The following is an 18272-nucleotide window of genomic DNA, read 5'->3' on the forward strand; positions in this document are numbered from 1 at the left end:
ATTTATGAGGGCCAGGGAAACACAGTGCTTCAGAGTGTTCAGAATTCTATACATACTATTCCAAAGTCAGGTTAATGACAACACTGTTTAACCCACACAGAAGAGGTCCCATACCTGCTACAAGTTTCCAACTCATCCTCATTATGACCAGAAATGTGGAGGGGACAAAAAAAACTCTTGGCTTATCTGCTTTCCATTCTGGCCACAACTCAGCCCTGTCAGACCAAGGGTTGTGATCACCTACTGCAGAGCCAGCCACACCAACTCACACAGCAGCTGACGGCACCCTTTGAAAACTGATGCAAACACATACCGTGATGTCCAGGGTCAGCTGTAGAGTCCTCTGCAGTTGACTTCAATTCACTGAAGTTCAGGAAAGAAACAGGCTGAGACTCAGGCAGCTTCTCTGAAGTTGGTTCATCAAGTTCCTTGTGGAAGGTAATTACAATTCATGAGAAGCTTTTAGAAAGAAATAGCACTACCACAATGAAACAATATTCTTATTTAGAATATTACTTAGAAACAAGCTTATCTCTAATTCGGGATTAGAGAAACAGCCCTGAATCAATGAGATAGGGGACATTGTCCAGCTTTAAAAGTTATGTGATTTCTATAAATTCCAACTTCTTGGAATAAGATCGAAGAGAGCATATGATGAAAGAATTCATACTTCAAAAATATAAAAGGTAAACATCTCAAATTAAGAGGCATTTTAATAAATTTTGCCTTTTTCCTCCACCTTGCGTGTGTGTATTTGTGTTTGCAACCAAGAGCTGATGCTGAATTGACCTATTTTCCTTGATAAGTGGCTTTAAAGGGAACTATTCCAAAAGTGTCTTCTTATTAAAAAGGAAATTAAAGGAAAGTTCAAACTAATCTTAAATTAATAAGTAAAATGCAGCCATGCTACACTTCATTCAGTACAGGATTTGTGAGAATATCATCATAAAATATTTTTCAGAAGTCCATTTTCTGTACTGTATAATAATTGCTTCAGAAGGTAAAATTGGTTCCAAATTTCAAAGGATTACTGATGGTACAAAGAAGACTTCAAGAAAAGAAAAGAGACTGCATGAAAAATGTCTTTACATGTACTTCAGAAATTATTTGAAAATAAGTATGTATTTGGACTCTCAATTGACTTTGATTTGCTGAAGTTCTCTTTGAAGAGAACAGACAGACTTGTTATAATTGCTTCTCTTAGAGAAAGACTTGGTCTGATCTTTGATCCTTGTTACCACTCCAAGTCTGGACACTTGATCTGGTATGCACTTTTCACAGAGACCCAGTTCTAGCATCACCATAACTGTACGTGTCACAGGATAAAAGACAGACTGGACCTGTCTTGTGTATTATGCGTCTAGTTGTTTTCAAGCTGCAATCCTTTAAAGACACAGTGTCTAATATGATTCTACATTCAACTGTGCTTCAAAATTTCAAAGCCCAAAGTCAGCCAAGCAGAAAACAGCTGCCAAAATACAAGGCCTTGTCAGTTAGGGTCTGAAAAACAAAGCAAGGCTTTCTCCTAAATGCCTCAAAGAATTTTATAACATGTTTAAGAGGTAACATAGAGCCCATTCTCTTCTGTAACTCTGATTCTCGTCTACAATTGTTTTTGAAATATAGTATAAAGTGGTTTGCTTCAGTTAGGCAAGAGAGAAGGAAGAAGGCATAGAGAATGGAGTCCCAACGAGACTGGAAAGAAATTAAATCATAAATATGAGTATGGGCAAGGGGAAGGAAAGCATTCAAAGATGGGAGCATTTTCCTTTTCTTCCTCTTCTTTATCACGTTTCTTTTGTCTCTTTCATGTGATTAATCCTATTTCTTTCTCATTTTATTTCATCTCTTTTGGCTCAATGATAACTTTCCCTGAGATGTTTTAAAACCCTTCAGGACCCTCTGCAAAGTGTTCAGCTTCCTGTTTTCTTCTCCTTTGTTCTCCGAATATCATTAAGCCTGCCTCACTCTTGTGCTTGTGAATATGATTAAACTTGACTCTTCTCTGCCTGGCCACCTCTCTTCATCTTTTTCCTGGGGTGAGCAAGAAAGTCTTTCCTCAGGTCATTCCATCTTTTCTTCCATTTCTATTAAATAATTTTATTCCTAAAGAGATTATAAAATATTCCATTGATTGGTAGATTTTCCAGGTCTTCTTTCATCTGGAGGTGAACTGCTGCTTTCAGGAGGAACCACTTTCTGTCCATTCTTAATCAGAGTGTGGATCTGGATCAGCAGCATGAGAATTGGCGGAGAGCCTGTTAAAAAGGCAACATCCCAGGTGCTACCTTGAACCAGCTGAATCAGAATCTATAGTTAAACAGGATCCACAGGTGAATTTGCATATATTAAAAGATCCACAGGTGACTCAGGCATGTTTCAAACTTGGAGGAGCACTGCTATAAACTATAAGAATTTGGGGCAGGGCCTGCTGCCTGTGGATCCTCTAGGTCAGAGGTTTTCATGAAGAAGAGGCAACATTTAAAAAAAGAGGTGGAATGCTGACAATGGGCCAGAGAGAAATGGCTGATGCAACTGCCCAACAGAGGTGGGGGTGCTGAGCCTGGGATGCTAGGCCACCCTGTCTGCGGGCCTGAACCAGCTGGGAAGAGGACACAGTGTTCAAATAGAACAGATTCAAAGAGCACACATCTGTCTGGAACATTCTCTGTCCCTATCAGTAAGTACACAAGTGTAGGAAACATGCCTCTGGAAAGCTCAGGGTACTAAACCTTAGAGATCAAAGAATAAACCAGGGTCTCAGGCCAGAATAGCATCAGGTACTTCCCCTCTTGCTCCCTTTGCTCCTTGCTATAAAAAGGGAATGGAAGTGGGAAGTCATTAGGGAAGTGACTGGGGAGTTCTTAGAATCCTTCTGAAATCTTCTCTTTCTTCATCTAATATACAGAAGCCTGGCCTCAGGCTTATCTTCAGTTAATCCAGGACCCCCAAAGGATCCTGATTTATTGGGCAGGGGGGGGGAGACACTGACAATAATTATATCAGAAACAAATGAGAACTCAAAGATGATTACCTTGAAGGGTCAATAAGGATAAGCAAAGACGTTAAGTAAATTATCAGACACAACAATTTATGATCATACTTGAAACTACATTTTTATTTGCCATATGGTAACTTTAAGAGAAAAGAACACCATTTATATTTAATAAAACAACATATTGCCATGTCTGTACTTCTCAATTTCCAATCTTAGGGAGAAAGTCCCATAGACTCAGAGGTCCCTGAGCATTCCAGAAAAAAGTGCCCTAGTTTCTATCACTAATTGGACATGCATTTTGCATATATTACCACACTCAGAGTTCATATAATCCCAGCAGACCCCTTGTGAGGATCTGTGGGAATGTGCAGTTCTTAGCCCTGTAGGGACAAAGCAGACTAAGCCGGGGAAGAAGGCCCGCCTTCACAGGCTACCATTTGTGGGGCCTGGAAAGCATCTGGGGAGCTAAAGAAACGCTTTCCATTTCAGAGTGGCCTTGGTCCTTCCACCAGTACTGGCATCAAGACCCTCCCCCAGGAGGGATCTGGCCCTGCTGCTGATCTCAGGGCCTTCTAGCCAGCAATTTCTTCACTCACCAGGTTCTGTGAGCAGGAAAGATCCCATCCCCCAAGCCTCTGAGGCAAGCAACAGATCCTATAGCTTGCTTTGCTTAATGGGGCGTGGAGGTTGAAAAGGGGGGTTGGATTGAGCATATATTGCTACAACCCCCACATTGTCTGCTAACTGGCCCAACAGACAGAGGAAGATTCTTAAGTCCAGAGGAGGCTAGGCCCCTTTATCTGTTCCACTTGGGACTTTTAGAACTCTACAGCATCTAGAACCCCTAAATAATTGAGAAAGGCAGATCACTGACAGCCATCCCCCTCAGAGAACAGCAGAAAATAAATGTTCCTAGGCCCTATCTGGCTAAGAGTGAGCTCTTCTGAGTGCTCCTCCTAAGAGTGAGCTCTTCTGAGGGCTCCTGCATGCCCAGGCCTTAGAGACATTAATGACTAAGCCAGCAGAATTAGCATCCCTGGAGTTCAGGGAATTGTTCCCCAGCTTCAAGGGGTTTGGTTCTCCCTCCTAAAGGAAAGATTTTCTCTCAGATGCCAGGACCTTCAGTTAATGAACAATCAGGATTTGAGATGGAAGTTCCCCATAAAAATGATTCTATTCCGGGCAGCACCTGTGGCTCTGTGGGTAGGGTGCCGGCCCCATATACTGAAGGTGGCGGGTTCAAACCCAGCACCAGCCAAACTGCAACAAAAAATAGCCGGGTGTTGTGGCGGGCGCCTGTAGTCCCAGCTACTTGGGAGGCTGAGGCAAGAGAATTGCCTAAGCCCAGGAGTTGGAGGTTGCTGTGAGCTGTGACGCCATAGCACTCTACCGAGGGTGATAAAATGAGACTCTGTCTCAAAAAAAAAAAAAAAAAAAGATTCCCTTCCAAGTTGATTTTACCAGAAGAGCTATGAAGTGGGTGTTGATGTCCATTGCCCAAATATGATTTCTTAAAGATCACCTTAAGTATAACAGCCTACCTTAGGCCTATGGACATATTTTTCAACCATTAGAAAAAAAATGTTTGCTTTGTATAGATCTGGAATACAGAAGACATGAATTTGGGTTCCATTTCAGGTGAATCTACAGCCTTATTTGTTATTGGTCATCTAGGCAAGTTCTTCAAAGTTTGAATGAGATTATTAAGAAAATTCACAACGATACGGATAGGAGACAGAAAATAAAAGGGAAAGAATAAAAAATGAGACAAAGAGAACAATGGACAATGTAAACAACAATAGCATGGGTGGAATTAAAAATTAGATACACACACATTTGTTCTGCCAACTTATCATTTTATCCATCAACCATGCATTCAGTGTCCATCCAGTCGTTCTATACACAGTACACACTCAGTTATTGTTGGATGAATCAATTGATCCTTCACTAGCTATAAGCTCTTTGAATTAGTATTGTTACCAGCTGCTGACCTGCATTCTAGAAACCTCCCTGGAAAAGGGCAAAGTAAATTGGGATGCTTTTGTTTTCTACTGTGTCCCTTTTCCTACCCAACTGGCCCCAGGTATCTGAAGAATCTGAAGCAAGAAAAGGTTTTATGTATATTTGAAAAACAAGAGAGTACTTACACGGAGGATATCAACACTCAGCTGCTGAAAGTTCCGAGACCTCAATTCTTGCATTCGTTTGTTATTCTCTTCATATTTTTCTTCCACAATCTTTCTGAACATTTAAAGTAAATATAGAACAGTAATTGTGAATTTCTAAAATTGTATCTGTGTTACACAAATAAGCATGTTTCCTCTCTCAGCAGGCAGACTGGGGCACTGGGAAGCCAGGCCGTCAGGTCTCTCCCTCATCAAGGTGTATGCTGCACAGCACCCAGTTAGTTTTCTTTTAAAGCACACACAAGGATGCTCTGGCTGCTTATTTATCCTTATAAACACTAAAATGCAGCAGAAAGAGAAGACAACACTCATCCTTGTGTATTCCGTAAGTGTAACAAGGGTGTGTGTCCCCAGTGTCAGCACAGTGCCTAACACATAACTTGAAAATTGCCTTTAGAATGAACAAACTGATAGACAAGCCAAAATAGAACTATTTATCAAATAATCTGTGGGAATATACATACACAGGAACTATTGTGCAAGAGAATTTTTCTACAGACACATACTCTTTGTTTTCTCTGCTACAGGAGAATTGAGTTTAATAGACTTGCTATTAAATTGGAAGAAAAACAGGGCGGCGCCTGTGGCTCAGTGAGCAGGGCGCCGGCCCCATATGCCGAGGGTGGCGGGTTCAAACCCAGCCCCGGCCAAACTGCAACAAAAAAAAATAGCCGGGCGTTGTGGCGGGCACCTGTAGTCCCAGCTACTCGGGAGGCTGAGGCAAGAGAATCGCCTCAGCCCAGGAGTTGGAGGTTGCTGTGAGCTGTTTGATGCCACGGCACTCTACCGAGGGCAATAAAGTGAAACTCTGTCTCTACAAAAAAAAAAAAAAAGAAAAAAAAAATTGGAAGAAAAACACTCTGGGAGGCTGAGGCGGGTGGACTGCTCGAGCTCAGCAGTTTGAGACCAGCCTGAGCAAGAGTGAGAATCCATCTCTAAAAAATAGCTTGGTGTTGTGGCAGACACCTGTAGTTCCAGCTACTCAGGAGGCTGAGGCAAAAGGATGGCTTGAGCCCAAGAGTTTGAGGTAGCTGTGAGCTGTGACAGCACAGCACTCTATTGAAGGTGATAAAGGGAAACTGTCTCAAAACAAACAACAACAAAAAAAGCTAGAAGAAAGATTTGAGTTATGAACTCAAATCGTGTGCCAATTTATACTAAGATTTTTTTTGAAAAGTCACTGAATATCCTTCCAGTCAAATTCTCTTTTCTATAAAATGGATAAATTATAACCCTTTTGACAATAGCATTATTTTTTAGTTAAAACACATGATCTTTCCTGAATTCTAGACCCCATCAGAAATAGTTCCAATTCATTCATAAAACCAAGACCAAATTTTATTTAAAACCATTGCCTTTAAATAAGAAAAGTATTAGTGTATCATGTTTAAGATCTATGACTATTTTGTATATAAAATACAGTTTTAATGTGAGCAATAATTTTTAATATGCATGTAAATTATTAAATTTGCCTTTTAATCTGTTCCTATCAGAGATATAATTCTCCTTTTACACTTAACCAATGACATGATCATAGTACCCTGGAAATATTGTCATTTCTGAGGTTTTAGAAACAGATTTAAGGCTGTGAGTTGATGCAATAGCTCAAATAATTTATGTGAATACATTTTCTCTGTAACCGTTATAGTGGTTTGCAGAAACCAACTTGTATTAGCTCCCAAGAGCAGACTGTGTATGTATCTTCCCACTGAGCCTTAAATGATATCATGTTTTTAGGACAGGAGACTAGGAGACAGGGGTGATACTGGATATAAGGGCTTAAAGAGTGGAGGCAGATGTTAAAAAAACAACTCTCCAGCAGAAGCTAATGGAGAAGCTGATAAACTCAGGCAAGAACTGGCTTCAAGTATATTGCAAAGGTACAAGTCAAATCTATCAAGTATTGAACACAAATGTCTTAACACCGTGATTAAGTAAATGAGGTGAAAGCTGTGTTAATTAGTAGGATGTAAGCACTTCAATTTGTACAAATAATCAACACATTGAATCCCACAAAGGCATAAATGTATTCATGATCTATGTATATATGACTTAATAATAAAAAAAAAAGAACTGTTTTCAACTGTCTTCTCAGCTCTCTCTGCCACCTCACATAAACTTTGGCTAATTACAATATCATTTATATCATGGTTTAAACATTTCTTCACCCATAAAATTACTGTGACAGGTCTAAGACAACCACACAAAGTATGAAAATGGGAGGGAACCCAATTCTGGGAATTACTACCCAAATTCTTAATAAAAGCCAATTCCTTGGTCTTGAATATTCTTCCTCTCAATTATTAAGACTACAAAAATCTAAGACCACTTCCTCTCAGTACAGCCACTCTTTTTGAGCCTCCCCACTTTCTTTTCTAACAGCATACTTTTGCTTTCAATAAAGCTTTCACTTGCTTGGCATACGTGGCACATCCTAAAATTCTTTTCTGTGATGAACACTAAAAACTTCAAAAAACCTCCACTCGGAGGCTGGCAACAACATTAGCAGCTTGAAATTGGGCATGGTGGAAGTATTTATATCACATATTTCAGTGGACAAATCAGCAGTACCCTTCAAACCCAGAGCTGGTTGTTAAACATTTATCAGCACACCACTGCCAGATGTACTTTGACAGAAATGTTTCTCTAAATTTATTAAAGAAAATACATACTAAGGGAAAATAGTATCATATATTCTTATTTGGTTCATCATGAAATTCATTCATTGTAAGTACAAGGACATCTCTAAATTCATTCATTGTAAGTACAAGGACATCTTTTTAGATATGTTAACAAGGTCACAAAGTGAACAGATTTTCAGTTCAGAACTTTTCTGCTTCTCTCATTCTTGGTTGGGGTTTCTAAACTACCACAATGTTGGCAGAGGGAAAAAGAAGAAAAATTAAGAATTAAGAAAGTGTATAGGGTCGGCACCCATAGCACAGTGGTTATGGCGACACCAAGGCTGGAAGGTTCAAACCTGGCCCAGGCCAGCTGAACAACAATGACAACTGCAACAAAAAAATAGCCAGGCATTGTGTCAGGCACCTGTAGTCCCAGCTACTTTGGAGGCTGAGGTAAGAGAATCGCTTAAGCCCAAGAGTTTGAGGTTTCTGTGAGCTGTGATGCCACAGCACTCTACCAAGAGTGACATGGTGAGACTCTCTTCTCAAAAAAAAAAAAAGAAATTGGATAACCTACCAACTAACTAAGCAGTCTTTCAGAAATTGGGAATCAAGGGTTCTTTGATCTTCCATTTTTACATGTGGATCTTTTTCTTTAGCCTTATTAAAGTGTAACTGACAAAAATTTACATTTATGATGTGCAATATGTTTTGATATATGCATACATTGTGAAGTGATTAAATCAAGCCCATAAATATCCACCATTTGAAATATTTTTTATGGTGAGAATATTTAAGATCTACTCTTTTAGCAGTTTTCAAATATAGAATACATTATTATTTCCTATAGTCACCATGCTGTACAATAGATCTCCAGAACTTACTCTGCCTGTCTGACAGAAGCTTTGTATCTTTGATCAACATCTCCCACTCCAAGTTCTTTTACCTCTGTAAAGTGCCATTCTACTCTCCACTCTGATCAGTTCTGGGTTTTTAGATTCCACATTTAAGTGAGATCATGTAGTATTTGTCTTCCTACGCCTGACTGATTTCATGTCCTACAGGTTCCTCCATGTTGTTGCAAATGATGAGATTGCCTTCTTTTTAAAGGCTAAATAGTATCCCATTGTGTATGTTTACACTACCTTTTCTCTAGCCATTCATCCATTGACTTTCACTTAGGTTGATTCCATATTTTGGCTACTGAGAATAATGCTGCAATGTACATTGGAGTGCAGATACCTCTTCAACATACTAATTTCATTTCCTTTGGATATAAACTCAGAAGGAAGACTTGTCAGATCATATGGTAGTTCTATTTTTAATCCTTGAGGAAACTCTGTACTATTTTCCACAATAACTATACTAATTTACATTCCCACCAACAGTGTCCAGTGATTTCCATTTCTTCACATGCTGGCCAGCACTTGAAATTTCATTTTTCCACATAAATACTCTCATTACTAGTGATAGCTCCCACCAGCAGCACTGCCCTGAGCACAGACTTCTTTAAACGCTTCACTTGATAGAACAGAGCTCTTCCAATTTACTTCCTTCCAAAAGCTAATAATTTCCAATAAACTCTCCCCGCTATAGATCAGCTACTTCTGGTAGAATGGATGTGGCAAGCACCTAGGGAACCAGAGTGAAATAGTTAAGCCTTCTTTTCACCCTCATGCTGAGGTATGTATAGAAGATGTCAGCAAAAATGAATTTTCATTTTTGGAAAGCAACTCTATCTTCATCATTCATAACCTTCCTAGTACTCAGTCCTTCCCTTTACATAAAATGGAAAACCTAACGTTAAAAATACTTGGCATTAAATCCATAGCTCAATAATCATCTTTTGAGTGAATGAACAAATAAATACATAATCACATACGTTGTGCCTTCTTTTTTGCTTTTCTTCAGTAAATTCCTTTAGAGCCCTGGGAAGTAGGCCAGGGCATGGGCACCCCCCCAAAAAAAGACAGCTTACTTCAGCTTCCTTGCTTTCTCATCAGCCACCTGTAGCTTCCTCAGCCGCATCCTTTCTCGTGGCGTCATTTTCTGCACTTCAGACAGAACCCTCAGAGTCTGCAGGTGGATCTTTTTTTGCCTATCAATAATAAAGATTTCCCACAGGCAACCCATCCCAAACATGCTCAGAAAAATTAAACAAATATTTTATGAAACCAGCATTATACTACTGAGAGCAAAATCATCTCAAGCTGTCCAGGCAAACACTAATAAGCTCTGGGTAGGTAATGAGCCAACCAGGGACTGTAGTTAATCAGCAATATTTTTCAAATTACATTTTTGTTTAAAAGCAAATTATGTACTTTCCAAATTTCTGCTCATTTCATTGCCTTCAACTGGCTTTCATAATGTAAGACAAATTAGGATCTTGGCCATTAGAGAGTAAATATCCTGGCAGAGTTATGCCACCATGAGAATAAAGGCACACCCTGTTCAGAGTTAGGCAGTGTTTGAATCCCACCTCCACCACTAATTAACTCTATAGCCTCAGGAGTAACTGAATCTCTCTGAACTTCAGTTTTCTCATCTATAAAGAATGGACTATAATGAATGTTACATGAGATAACATATGCACAGTGTCTGGCACGTAAAAATTATTCCAAAATGGCAGTATTATAACAATTAAATTTTGTTGACTATGTCTTATAATCCAGGCTTAATACAGTGAGCATTTTTATGGCAACATGGTGTAATGGTTAATTGCACAGGTTAGTAACACTCTCTGGGTTCAAATTCTAGTTCCCAGGTTACTCTCTGTAACCTTGGGCAAGTTACTTAACCTCCCTATAACTATTTAAAAACACACACAAACACAATCTCTACTTCATAGGATTGTCCTATATTTAAATAAGTTAACTTATTCAAAGAGCTTATTAACAGAGCCAGGCATATAGCCATTATCCCCCAAAATGTTCACCAATATTATTACTTAAGAACCTCTTTTAAGTTAAAGAAACAAGCTTACATCAATCGTGTATCAAAAAGACTGCAACCACACTCACAATAATATTTGCTTCTGTTCCTGCCTCAGGGCCCAACGCTGCAGAACACCTTTTGCACTCGACTCCTTCCTTAAGAAACACTCTGAGAAAATTGTAATGAATGTTGTAGGTACTACTCATCCCTCTAGAATACCATCCAGATCAGAGTCTCCAGAGGACAGGCAACTTTTAGGAATATACAGTCTTTATTTTGTCAAATCAAACAGATCTCCTTACAACATAGTCATAGATCTCCAAAATAACAATAACAATTGATTTGAAATCAATATGTCATAATGTGAAATGCCCTCCAAACAACTGGATTTTAGCATATTGTTAACTGTAAATAGTGTTAGGCAAACTGCAGTGCAAAACTGATAGCTAAAATTAATCCATTATTTTAAAAATAAGATATCTACTACTCACAACATCTTTAATTAGTAAAATAAATAAAATTAGAAATTTCAACCTTTCTTGAAAGAATAGATAGTAACCCAAGAAAGCTTGTTATTAAGAGCCTGTGTAAAGATTTATCCCCGAGGTGAGGTGTTTTTCACTGGAGATCATGCATTAAACAAAGACTGAATATACATATATATATATATATATATTTTTTTTTTTTTTCAGTTTTTGGCCAGGGCTGGGCTTGAACCCGCCACCTCTGGCATATGGGGCCAGCGCCCTAGTCATTTGAGCCACAGGTGCCACCCCAAAGACTGAATATATTTAATGAGCCAGTTCCCTCAGTTCCTATGTGAAGACAGAAAGCAAACAAAGCAGAGCTGAGGACCCACTGGCCTGGGTGTTGAAGGGGTATATTCACAGTTGTCAGTGTCCTCACCCTACACCTCTCTAGGAATGGACTGCCATTTTCTTTGGGTCCTTACATGATTAAATAGATAATTCCTTCAGCAAAATTATAGATTTGGTCTTTATAAGTAGTGTGCCCTGGACTTGTGCAATGCACAGTCTACACAGTTGTACACAGATGCTCTAAAGCCACCTAGAATTCTGGGTTTTTGAAAATTACAGCATGAAAATTTTGAATTAGGCAAGACAGAGAAGTTAGGACAGGAAATAATTATGGTTCTTTGGGAAGCACTCTGCAGTTCTTCTATGAGAGGCTATGTATCTTAAGAAAGTGAATTTTGGCTTATTCTCAATTGTCCCAAGACTCCACAATGTTCTCTTTTCAGTGGAAACTTTGCCAGTTCACATTAAACAAACAACATGCAAAAGCCATTTATGCTTATTATGGAAGGCTCATTAGCATAAATATTACTAAATGCTTGTGATATTAATTTCTCCATATACTTGCAAGGCAACTACAGAGCTACCCTGCAGATCTGTAAGCTGTGCAGTGGTTTAAACTTTTATGATTTCAATTTGCTACCACCTGGGGCAAAGGGCTTTAGAACACCAAGTTACTGCAGCTCCTTAATTTCTTGGCAAGGCTTAAGTTAATTCTAGGATATTCCATGCAGTCAGCTTAGCACTAATAGATTTTTAAAGACAACTGCATTTAACATTTACGCTCGATGGACTTTTTAAAAACAAAGCAATTACTTACACGGCATTAATTATATGAGCGGCCTCCTTCTGACAATTCAAATTCTTGTCTTCCAGAGTCATTTCCGAATATCTACACATCAGGTGCTGAAAAAAAGATCAACCCTGACAAACCTTAAAGCCTCCTCTTCAGGGATGAAAGGGCATAAAATTATCAGGTGTCTTTTCTGATTTGGGGTATTATTGACCCTGGCAGGGAGCTTGAAAACAAAGCACACAGTTGCAATTTTTCCTTCTGTAAAGGGCTACATAAAATTACATGATAGCTTTGTGTAAGAAGATCCCCAGGGTCAAGCTGGTGTCTACCTCCCCACTTTCATCTTACACTGCTTGATTTTTGAGATATCTTCCAGGCCCTGGATTCCAGTGGAATGACTGAACCAATCAGGCTAGTGGGCTCACTCAACTGGCCTTGCAACCCCACCCAAAAACTGACTCAGCACAAGAAGACAATTTCTATACCCCTAAGATTCCAACTTGAACTCAAATCCCCCTGCCCCGCCTATCTGGCTTTCCCCACATCCTCACAGCTTCCCTGGAATATGTTTGCATCAGAACCTTCCTTTCTACGTCTGTCTGCAGAGAACACCACCTATCAGGGTGAGTTATTCCCTGTAATTCAAACATTGTTTTTTAGACACTTGGTTGGCTGCTTTCCATAGGCTTGCTGGTGCTGAAGCGTCAACTACTCCTTTGACTACCAAAGCCCCTCCCTTGCCCTCTCTCTTATTTCACAAAATCCTGTTTATTTCCTTAATAGTGCTTATGATACAGTTTTGTTTGTTTGTTTGTTGTAGAGATGGGGTTTTGCTATGTTGCTTGGCTGGTCTCAAACTCTTAGCTTCAAGCAAGCTTCCTGCTTCTGCCACCCAAAGTGCTGGGATTATAGGTATAAGCCATTGCACCTGAACTACTTTATTAACTTACTTTTCCTTGGTCATGGGATTTTCTCACTAGCAGCCAACCCTCAAAGAACAGGAAGTGTCAGCACAGTGCCTGGCACTTAACTAATGAGTACAAGTCATCATCATCTTTGCTTCCTTTGAATTTAGAACTGGCTGGCTGATGAAAAGGCATGCATATTTTTGAAGGTGGATGACTGACAGCTTGTGGTTCCTCTGAAAGCTATGCATAATAGAGAAAACTTGCCTAAGGTATTTGCATTGTAAAAGCCTGAAAAATTAAAAAAAAAAAAATCCCCCAAAGAAGAGACTATTTGCTTCTTTCTTACCAACTGAGACAGATCATCTACATTAAATTTTATGATTTACAGGAGAACAAAATAAACTTACCTAATCAATAAAAAACTATTATGACATATAATGAATATATATAATATATACATTATATATGTATATAATAAATGCAATAATAAATGCTTGATGAAAATCCTAGATTTTAGTATTACTGTTAGTACATTCTTATTCCAGCAGTGATATATTTACAAAGTGTTGAGATAAGATCTGTCAACAAGACCTCTAAGGGTGGATGGTGGATTTAAGCAAAGAATCAGAACCCTAAATTCCATTTCCAGTGGCACCAGGGAATGGGAGTTCATGTACCCTCTTTTGCAAAGTGATCATCTTGACAAATATTTTCTCAGCTTCTTTTTAATCTTATTCCTCTTTTCTGGCTGATTCTTAATGCATCCTATCTGCATGGCATATCTTTAGGTGATAGAATATGTACAAATGCAAATGCTAATTCCTGTTTCCTAGTGTCCCTCTCATTTTAAATACCTGTAGCTGTTCATCAATGTAAGGGAGTTTTAAAATTTCAATAGCAGATGGTCTCAATGAAGGATTCTTGTTCAACATGCTGCAAAGTTTAAAAGAAAATTATTTTTCAAACGAACTATAAGTATAATTAAAATTATTTCTGTGACAACATGTTCATTTCCATACCTTTCCATGATGGAGTTTAGTTCTCTTGTATATCTCTTAGGGAGAGAAGGTGTGTCTCCTTCAACAATTTTTAAAACAATAGACAAGAAATTGGAGCCAGCAAATGCATGATTCATGCAGCACATCTCATATAAAATGCATGCCAGTGACCTGAAGACAAAGTCAAAAAATTTAAATAAGGAACAAATGTCCTATTTTGACTTTTTTCATCATACAAAACCTCAGATATGTTGGGCATTGGCTTTGAGGCACTACTGTATACTTCAGTGGGTGGTTTAAAAACTGTAGTTCCATATTGTTATTTTCCATTTAAATACATGTTTACAAAAAAAAAAATGAAAGAAAAAAGCACAGAGGTAAGTCTTAACGACTGCTTTTTGTTAAAAAAGTGCCATTAGCAATATTCTGGCATGTAGTAAGGATTCTAAATATTTGATCAATGTAGTAAAGAATTTTTGAATTAGTCTCTATGAAGGAAAAATGAAAAGAAGCTAACTACTGCCTTTTTAAGGCAGTTTGTTAATGTGATATATGCAAAATAAAATTTATCAGTCTAACCTTCCCTCTAATGTGTATCCAAGCATTTTGAAAGCGAAGCTGGCATTATTTATTATTTTCTGAACATAATCCATTTGCAAGTAGGGTGGAAGAGCTTGCAGTGCACATTAAAATGTATAATTCTCCCATGGTGAATATGAAACAGAATATTAAAATTCTAGGTAAGTCCAAAACTGATTTGAATTAGCCATGCAAATCAGTAACCTCTAAACCAGCAGAAAAATCTTTTAAATAACTCTACATTATAAAGAAAACTAAGGGGAAATTCCTGCCTGAATTTAGTATTAAGAAATAACCACACTTATCTTGAATATTGAGTTATTTTTACCTTGTGGGCATTATAAATTATATAACTGGCCATGTTTTCCTTGTCATATGAGTCTCTTAAAAGATTAGAAATAAATTTGTGATTGACCTGTGTAATTTACACACATTTTATATATTAACACTGTCTTAAGTACAGGGAAGGGTATATGTGTACATAAATAAATATATGAATAATATTATTTAACTTTTGTGTGGGTGTTCATGAAACCCCTGCATTTTTATGAGATTTCTAGGTATATACACAAAGAACGTTTCTTTTCCAGTAAATAAAAATACTGAACATTTCTAACTGATTGGTACTTTACACCTTATTAAGTACTTATATATATCTCAATAGAACTTCATAACTTCCCAGTGAAATAGAGCCCATATTTTTCCCATTTATAGATAAGAAAATTGGCTAAGGGAAGTTAAAGGAATTGGCCAAAATCATTTGGTAGTAAATGGTGGAACTGACTCTTAAATTAAGTCATTTATCTTTACAAAACACAAATGATTTAATTTATTATTATTTGCATTAAAGAATGCTAGGAGGGACAAAGACCTTAAGAAAAATTGAATGATACCAACTAGAACACCAACATTAGTGTAAACATTACAAGTGACAAAAATTATTTGAAGTTCAATAAATTTTGCAATAAAATAATATCTGATACAATAGCATTTACCTAGATTTCTATGCCTGAAAAAAATTCCTTCAAATAAGGATAAAATCAAATACTTTTAACCAAACAAAAACAGATAATTCATTATCAACAACAAAACATTTTTAAAATCCTAAAAAAGGTATTTTTCTAACAAAAGAAAAATGAACTCAGGCAGAAACAAGGAATACAAGGAGAAATAAAGAGCCCCCAAAACAGTAAGTTTGTGATTATGTATAAATGAATATTAACTCTACACAATAATATTAACAATATCTAAAATTATTATTGAATAAAAATTTACAAATTATGTAGAATAAATTTAAAATTTATCATGTAGTTTAAAAGTTATGTAGAATAAAAATTCATGACCAAAAAATTGCAAAAGACATAAGGAGAAAAGAGAAAAAGTATGTTAAGGTTCTAGTATTACTGGCAAGTGGTAAATGTAATAGTTTTTATTAGACTGTAATAAATCAAGAATGGATATTATAATTGGGGTTATCAGCAAAAGAATAACAAAATAATTTATAACTGACAAGTAATAGCAAGTTATAAGAGAGAAAAAATAAAATAATAAAAATTTAAGACAAAAGAAAGCAAGAAATGAGAACAAAAGGAACATAAAACAAATGGAACGTACAGAAAGCAAGTAAGATGGTAAATAAAAATACAATTATATTAAATGTAAATGAATACTTCCATTAAAAATATTAAATTATTGAACTAGATAAAAATGTGTATTTTGCTCTAAAAACAAACCTTAAAAATGAGAACACAGATTGATAGAAAAAGATAGACCATGGCAAGAACCACTACTACGTTTAAGATAGTAGATTGATAAATGACCCAATCACCCAGGAACATGTGACAATTCTAAATCTGTAAACACTTAATATTAATAACATTGTAAGTATATGTATATAATGCAAAAGCTGACAGAATTAAAGGGGAAAATAGACAAATTCACAGTCATGGTGATTAACAATCATACCCTGGTGATTAACAATCATACCTGTTTCAATAGCTGATAGAAGAAGTTGACAGTAAAATCAATAAAAACAGAAAAAAAATCTAGACAACACAATTACCAAAATTAACATAATTGGCAAATTGACATAAATGAAACCCAAAATAGCAGAATTCAAATTATTTTCAAGGGCATATGAAACATTTATCAAGATCATCCATACATACACTCACAAAATAAGCTCCAATAGACTTCAAGAATCAAAACCTTCAAAGCATATTCACTGACCACAGTGAAATTATGCCATAAGTGAATAACAAAAAGAGAGAAAAAAATGAAAAAGTGTAAAATCTCCAACTGCTTAAAAATTAAGGAATATGCATCTTAGGTCAAACAAAAAATAACAATAGAAAACACAAAATATTTTTAACTGAATGCTAATAAAGGTACAAAGTAGTAACACTTATTGAATGCAGCTAAACAACTTATAACAAAATTGAAAGTTTTAAATGTATATATTAGCAAAGAAAAAAGGGTTAAAATCTGTGATTGAAGCCAACTTGAGAATCTATTGGTGGAGGGAGAGTAATGGGTGGGGCCACATCTACGGTGCATCTTAGAATGGGTACAGGCGAAACTTACTAAATGCAGAATACAAATGTCTACATACAGTAACTAAGAAAATGCCATGAAGGTAGCTATGCTGAACAGTTTGATGAGAATATTTCAGATTGTATATGAAACCCGCACATTGTACCCCTGGATTGCACTAATGTACACAGCTATGATTTAACAATAAAAATAAATAAATTAAAAAAAAATAAAATAAAAAAAGAGCAGAAATTGGCCAGGCATAGTGGCTCTCATGCCTATAATCCCAGAATTTTGGGAGGTTGAGGCAGGGAGATCACTTGAGGCCTGAAGTTAGAGATCAGCCTGAGCAGCATAGCCGAGACTTCATGTCTACAAACATGTTTTAAACACATAGCCAGGCATGATGGTGCTTGCTGTAGTCCCAGTTACTAGGGAAGATAAGGTGGGAAGATCAATTGAGCTCAGGAGTTCAAGGGTACAGTGAACTATGATGGTGCCACTGCACTTCAGCCTGGGTGACAAAAAGCAAGACTCTGACTCAATAAAAAAAAATTTTTTATGAGTTCTAGTAGTTTTTTTGTAGATTTGATATGATTTTACACATACATGAATATGGTTTTTGAGAATAAAATTTTATTCCTTCCTTTCCAATCTGAATGCCACTTTTCCCTTGGTATTCCAGTGTTATGGCTCTAACATTGTATCTCCAGTACTATGTTGAATAGAAGTGAAAGCAGACATTTTTGCCTTTTTCCCGATCTTATGGAGAAAGTATTCTGTCTTCCAGAATATATATATATATTTGTGCGATGGTGTCTTGCTCTTTTGTCTGGGCTAGAATGCAGATGCATCATCATAGTTCACTGCAGCCTCTAACTCTTGGGCTCATATGATTCTCC

General features: G+C 37.1%; 1 protein-coding gene across 10 annotated transcripts in view; it reads right to left on the reverse strand.

Moving 5' to 3' along the window:
• Positions 1-18272, reverse strand: part of NEK11 (NIMA related kinase 11) — a 324099-nt gene that overhangs the window by 159948 nt on the left and 145879 nt on the right. For all 10 annotated transcript variants that reach the window (XM_053598484.1, XM_053598492.1, XM_053598483.1 and 7 more), the window contains 6 exons: positions 14281-14430; positions 14116-14194; positions 12378-12463; positions 9787-9906; positions 5146-5239; positions 314-428 (listed from right to left, as the gene is read on the reverse strand). In XM_053598484.1, coding sequence (XP_053454459.1) covers positions 314-428; positions 5146-5239; positions 9787-9906; positions 12378-12463; positions 14116-14194; positions 14281-14430 — 644 coding nt within the window. The remainder of the gene's footprint in view (positions 1-313; positions 429-5145; positions 5240-9786; positions 9907-12377; positions 12464-14115; positions 14195-14280; positions 14431-18272) is intronic.

The sequence above is a fragment of the Nycticebus coucang genome, chromosome 8 (genome assembly GCF_027406575.1).
Source record: "Nycticebus coucang isolate mNycCou1 chromosome 8, mNycCou1.pri, whole genome shotgun sequence".
NCBI classification, from domain to species: Eukaryota; Metazoa; Chordata; class Mammalia; order Primates; family Lorisidae; genus Nycticebus; species Nycticebus coucang.